This window comes from Nematolebias whitei, chromosome 21, assembly GCF_014905685.2.
Source record: "Nematolebias whitei isolate Nwh7 chromosome 21, NemWhi1, whole genome shotgun sequence".
NCBI lineage: Eukaryota > Metazoa > Chordata > Actinopteri > Cyprinodontiformes > Rivulidae > Nematolebias > Nematolebias whitei.
The window spans coordinates 31,651,474-31,657,967 of record NC_056518.1 but is presented as its reverse complement, the minus strand read 5'-3'; the positions used below and the strand labels follow the sequence as shown (position 1 = coordinate 31,657,967).

At 41.7% G+C, this 6,494-nt stretch overlaps 1 protein-coding gene across 1 annotated transcript in view; it reads left to right on the top strand.

Moving 5' to 3' along the window:
* The window catches only part of lgmn (legumain), a 10,302-nt gene extending 5,856 nt beyond the window's left edge, over window positions 1–4,446 (top strand). Inside the window, exons 9-14 of the mRNA XM_037694632.1 lie at window positions 90–208; window positions 1,331–1,420; window positions 1,513–1,722; window positions 1,843–2,013; window positions 2,859–2,926; window positions 4,278–4,446. Coding sequence (XP_037550560.1) covers window positions 90–208; window positions 1,331–1,420; window positions 1,513–1,722; window positions 1,843–2,013; window positions 2,859–2,926; window positions 4,278–4,320 — 701 coding nt within the window. The 3' untranslated portion in view covers window positions 4,321–4,446. The remainder of the gene's footprint in view (window positions 1–89; window positions 209–1,330; window positions 1,421–1,512; window positions 1,723–1,842; window positions 2,014–2,858; window positions 2,927–4,277) is intronic.
* The last annotated feature ends 2,048 nt before the right edge of the window (window positions 4,447–6,494 follow it).

The following is a 6,494-nucleotide window of genomic DNA, read 5'->3' as shown; positions in this document are numbered from 1 at the left end:
TCAGCTAGTCTTTTGCTGCTTTCAGCCAGTCTTTTGCTGCTTTCAGCTCAGTTTGTGTAGTTTTCAAACTGGGACTTTGTGTTCTTCAGTGTACGCCACCACTGCGTCCAACGCTCAGGAGTCCTCCTACGCCTGCTACTACGATGAGAAGAGGGACACCTACCTGGGGGACTGGTACAGCGTGAACTGGATGGAGGACTCGGACCAGGTCCGTTCTTATCCAAACAGAACTTTTTTAATGAACTCTGAGCTGCAGGCGGGTCGTGACGAGCCGCTCCAATCAGTCTTACAGCTGCTGGCGCTGTGCATCAACAGGTCTGTGAGCAGAACTTTTAAATTAGAGGAAGGTTCTGGTACGTCTTACCAGTGGTACCGGACCACCTGGACCCCTGACGTCTTCTAATACAGGGCAGAGGAACATCTGGTGTTAAGAAGGTTCTGGGTGTCCGACCAACGTCAAATCTTTTCTTAATGTTTACACGGAGTCATGGAGACGATGTACCGGTAAAACTCTTCAGACTCACGGGTCAAAACTCAAATATAATTTAGTTTTTCTTTTTGGACTCCGGTTATCAAAATCATGAAGTTATGAAACTAATTATGATCAGATTCAAGATAAAGTTGGAAGAATGAGTTTCAAATTTAAAAATACTTTAAATAATTTCTCTTTGGGATTAATAAAGTTTATTATTATTTAAAGTGTAGGATGAAATAAAATGTATCATTAATTTATAAAAACATATAAAGTTTTTAAACCTGAGCTGCACCCTGGGAGTGCTTCTTCTGTTTGATTCAAACCGTTTGATTCAAACTGTTTCATTAAACGCTTCAAACATCGGCTGCAGCTACAGGAAGTGGGCGAAATGTCTGAAAACAGCTGAAGCTTGTTTCTAACAAACCAAGACAGCTGAATAAGTTCTCAAAGCTGAGAGTGTTATACTAGCTGAAATAAATCTGAACCCTAGCTAAAAGTGTATAAACACTAGCATAAAGCTAAAAGTAGCAGAAGGCTAACGGTAGCATAAGAAGTGAAAACCAGAGCCAGCAGCTGAAGCAGGTTTTCAGAGATCAGTGCCTCCCATCAGCTGCGCTCTCCGTTAGCACCACGACACCGTTGTCTTTCCAGGATTAGTAATCTGCAGCCGCGTATAAATATTTTAAAATGAAGTACAACTAAAAGTATAAAATATAAAATGTCACAGCAGCCACGGCCTGAATCAGCTGAACGTTTGGTTGTGAGAAAAGCTAAAACGGCAGGACGGCAGCAGAAGTACAACATGTTTGGAGGAAATGTTCAGCGTGGAGACGTTTTATCGTCTGGTGTTTCCAGGAGGACCTGACCAAAGAAACTCTGCAGAAACAGTTCAAGATTGTGAAGACGGAGACGAACACGAGCCACGTCCAGCAGTACGGCAACAAAGTGAGGACATACAGAATGAGCTCCGGATGAAGGTTGAGCCTCTAACAGCTGCGTCTTCTTCTTCTCTCCTTTGTTTCTTTGCTGCTCTGCAGACTTTAGGACACATGAAGGTGATACAGTTTCAGGGTGACCCCAAAGCGTACAGCACACATGCTCCTCAGGTGAGACCTCCACCAATCACAGAGCTGGACCTGACCCCGAGCCCCGACGTTCCTCTGGCCATCATGAAGAGGAAGCTGATGTCTTCCAATGACATCACAGTAGCAAAGAAACTGCTGACAGAGATCAACACCCACCTGAAGGTTTCCTCAAGTTCTTTACAGTCCAGATGTTCTGCTGAAGGCAGCTGGAATGTAAATCCATCACTAAACTGACCTTCACCTGACCTTCACCTGACCTTTCTGTTTCAACCTTGTGTTCAGGTCAGGACCAAGATGGCCGACACCATGCGCCACGTGGTGGAGAAGGTAACGGGCAGTCAGCTGAAGGCTGACGAGGTCCTCCATGAAAGATCTGAACTCTTCCAGCACGGGTGCTACAAGGCTGCAGTGAGGCACTTCAAACAGAGCTGCTTCAACTGGAACAACCCTGAGGTACGCCCGAACCAGTCCTGTTAGACCGCCTCACACAGAACCACATGTGGACTTTACCGGTCCTGCTGGACCGTTTCACACAGAACCGCATGTGGACTTTACCGGTCCTGCTGGACCGCCTCACACAGAACCGCATGTGGACTTTACCGGTTCTGCTGGACCGCCTCACACAGAACCACAAACTGTCCACTTCCATTTATGCTCCATAAGAGGCTCATAACTGTTCTCTGTTCTTGTTGCATCATTTTGTTCTCAAATGGCTCAGAGAACTGGTTCTTTAAGCTCTTGGCAGAAATGTGTTCTTGGGTCAAGTCTTCTGTGACGGGTCAGAACTTTCTGTTCCAATAAAACTTTTTAAAGAGTCAAGTGAATCTCCTAAAGACGGTCCAAGGACTCTTGTTGTGTTCAGACTCTGTTTAAATGACTCTCAGTATTTAATATATTTATTATATTTAATATATTTAATATATTTATTATATTTAATGTATTTATTATATTTAATGTATTTATTATATTTAATGCATTTATTATATTTAATATATTTATTATTTTTAATATATTTATTATTTTTAATATATTTATTATATTTATTATATTTAATATATTTATTATTTTTAATATGTTTATTATATTTGAAAACATCTGTCTCTGTTTGGTAAAGCTCGTAATATGTTGCAGGTTTTAACGTCGCTATTTTCCCCGCTCCGTTCAGGCAGCTGTGAGGCTTCCTTCAGAACCTGTTCTCTCTGGTTCTGGACTTTTTTTAAAACCAAGAATGAAACTCTTAAGTGTGATTGTTCTTTCCAGATGTTGTGTTGTTTCTCACATGTGGCGTTGTGTTTCAGTACGAGTACGCCCTGAGACATCTGTACGCTCTGGTGAACCTTTGTGAGAGGGGATACCCAGCTCAGAGGTGAGGTCCACTTCCTCTTTACCAGAACTTTCAGTACGTCTGACGTCTGAGTGTCTGTCTGAACCCTTCGGCTGATGTTCTTTCTGGCTCTGTGACATCTGAGTGTTTGTCTGAACCCTTTGGCTGATGTTCTCCCTGCTTGTCTAAACGTCCTCAGAGAAACACTTTTAGATGTTAGACCAGTTTACAGGCTCAGTCCAGACCGTTGGACCGTAGCTGTCTTCAGTTTGGATCCAGTTACTCCAGGTGTTTGGCTCAAGCAGCTAAAGCTCCTGGACCACCAGTTCAGCTAAGACCAGGAGGATAGGCAAAAGGCTAGAGCTCCAGGATTATCAGTACGTAGCCTTGTGTTAGCTAAGTTCAGCCCCAGACCCGCATCATCAGAACTGTAAGTAGACCGGACTCAGCTGTTCACCCGCTCCGTGCACCGATAAGAGGCAGCACGTCTGCCTCGGTGTGAGTTCACATGAACAGCAGAAGTTCAGCTTGTTGTGCTGAACAGCAGAAGTTCAGCTTGTTGTGCTGACATCAGAGGGCTGGAGTTAAAGAGCAGACCCTGATCTTTACTGACCAGGGTCACCACCCTGCACCTCTGGACTGAACGTCCTTCAGCTTCCTGGTGAGGAACAACCTCCTGGACCGCTTTACTGAGTTCTTAGTTTAGTTAATTTAGTTATTTTAGTTGTTTAGTTAATTTAGTTATTTTAGTTGTTTAGTTAATTTAGTTATTTTAGTTCAAAAAAGTTCAATCTGGTCCTCTGGACATTCAAAAAAACAAAACAAAGCAAAAAAATGTAGAAACGTTTCATCTCTCATCCAAGAGACTTCCTCAGTCTGAGGTGCTGTATTCAGCTCAGTCTCTTAAATAGCACCTTCTCAGAGTGGATCAACCAGTTTTGCTGCTGACAACCAAAACCAGCTGCTCACATGCTCAAGAAGGACCATCAGCCTAACAATGGATCATTAGCACCTGATGGCTGTTTACTACTCACAGAGGGCTGAGTGATACTAGCAATCACAGCATTGTAAGAGGGGGACAGTTGAACCCGGAGGCCTCCACCCCTGTTTAATGATGGACAGTTTCTTTTCACAAAGATGGCCTCCTTTACTCCTCTCTCAAACCATCGTTCCTCTCTGTCCAGGATGTGAACATCTTCATCCCTGAAAGAGTGACCGCTGGCCTGGAGATGAGTGTAGACCGCAGAGTCCTGGCCTGATGATGTTCTAAATAATGTCGTTCAGCCTCAGTTTTTTTTTTGCCGCTTCTTTTAGTCGAACGTCGATGATTTACAGATTTGCTCCACAGTGTTCGCTCACTCTTGGTCTGTTGTTCTGGTTGTTGTCTCTGCAGCATCCAGCTGGCCATGGACTCTGTGTGTCTGCTGAAGGTCTGAAGAGTCCTCCAGAACCAAGTTGGTTCTTGGTCTCTGCACTGCTGTGGACTCACCGTGACGTCAGGAGGACGCTTGTCACGTTTTAATACTTTGATTTTACTCTCACCTGATGATGAGCTGCACTGTGAACACTAAGTTCATGTTTTACTACATTTTTTATCTTTGAGTTACGACTCTGAGCTTCTGCTGCTGAGTTCAGGGATTATTGTGAAACTGAGAATGTTTGTTGGAAAACACAAATCTGAAAATAAAGTTTACCAACATGGACACTGTTGTTTGTTTTTTAAGTTTTACACATTAAAATACTTCAGATAGATCTAAAACTAAACAAAACTAATCTTTTATTTTAAAGGCTCTTAACTCTTTGAAGGGTTTCACAAAGTGAATATTTAATTTCCTAACAGGAATATTTTATGAAATACTTAGAAAGTACAAGCTGGTGTCCGAGATATTTAAAATAAACTCAGACAACACTTCTTGTTTTGACAAAGAGCTAAGCACCAACTGTAGTGCCCTGAACTCTTAATAATATAAAAGTCAGAGGGTGACTGTGCTCCAGGCTTCATTCTGGACCTTTCCATGCAGGTAAAGTCCTGAATGCAGCCCCTTTTAAGTAAAGTCGGATAAAAATCTTCACCTGCCGGGAGTTTGTGGTTCTTTTGAGTAAACGACGTTAGTAGGAGAGAATTTTTTCCAACAGTGCACGTAATTCTGTTCAATTCTGGGCGTTTTTTACAAAATGTGAGATTTGGAGTAATTTAAACACCCCATAATGATGATGATGATGATGATAAACTCCTTGGAGTAAATAAAAAATAAATAAATTCAGAAATTTTTTTTTGAGTTATAATAAAATCATTCAGTAATTTCGTGTCACTGGGTCACGTGACATGGAAGCTATTAAAAAACAATATTTTATAATAATTACAAATATAGATTAACTGAAATCAGATCAAATATGTGAGTCTTGTTGTTCAGTTTGATAAAAACATGTCAGTGTTTGGTGTCGTGAAGGTTTTAATTTGTTCAGTAAGCTGTTCATGGTGATCCATCAATGACTGACAGAACCGGGTCAGACCCGGCTGGACCCGAATACTCTGGAGTAAAATAACTTTAGTCTCTGACGCCATCAGAGCGCGACATCAGGATATCAATAAAACTAAATATTTTTCGACTGGAGGATTAATTTAGACATAAATAAGGAAACTACGACATCAAGTGGCCAAACCTCTGAAACTACAGCCTGACTGGACGAGACCTGTTTGCTGCCATCTTGCTAAGAGCTACGTTCATTCAACCTTTGTTTTGACAGGTTAATCCCATTGAGCCTCGGACTCATTTACAAGAAAGACCTGATTCTAACAAAGAATGATGACAACAGTGGATAACAACGACAATAGACAGTCATGAAAGAGGCATACAAATTTTATTTTTTTTATTTTTTACAAATTAAAATGGCAACCCCAAGGACAGTCAAAAGGAAAAAGTAGTAAAAAAAAATAAAAAAATCCAGCTAGATTATAAAGCGGTGTAGAAAACTAAAAACAAGAACATGTCTGCATTGGTTTTTGCCAGGAACTTATCAGATGTTTGAAGACGGAGAGGTCAAGGTCGAGAGCTTCAGATCTTTTTACAAGATATTCCAGAAAACAGGAGCGGAGTAAGAGAAGGCCCTTTTGCCTAGTTCAGTCCTCACTGAGGGACCACTGCAGGTAATAATGTCCTGAGAGCGCACGCTGTAGCTGAACTCACGCAGACATGTAGGAAGTGGAAGCTTTTAATGACTGATTTTGGGGATTAAGTGAAAACTGCGCTTTCCCGAACCGTCTGCCCTATTGGAACATCCTCTAACCCAGCACAAACTGCCATTGTAATATACTTTTTTTTAACTCGACAAAACTTGCTAAGCTGTCTGCAGCTAGAGCCAGCCTACATGGATGAAGATGGCACCAAATCTGTCCTGAATGTTGCGTCACATGGGAACTATGTTGTTTTAATGCTCATAACTAGCACTTTAAAGAACCTGACTTTGTGTTTCAGTTTGACTTTAGCTGTGTGCAAACATGTAAAGAGTTCCTGTGGTTTAAGTGTTAGTTGGATTTGGATGGTATGAAGGATGGTCTAACCGTCCATGATGGATGGTCTAACAGTCCATGATGGATGGTCTAACAGTC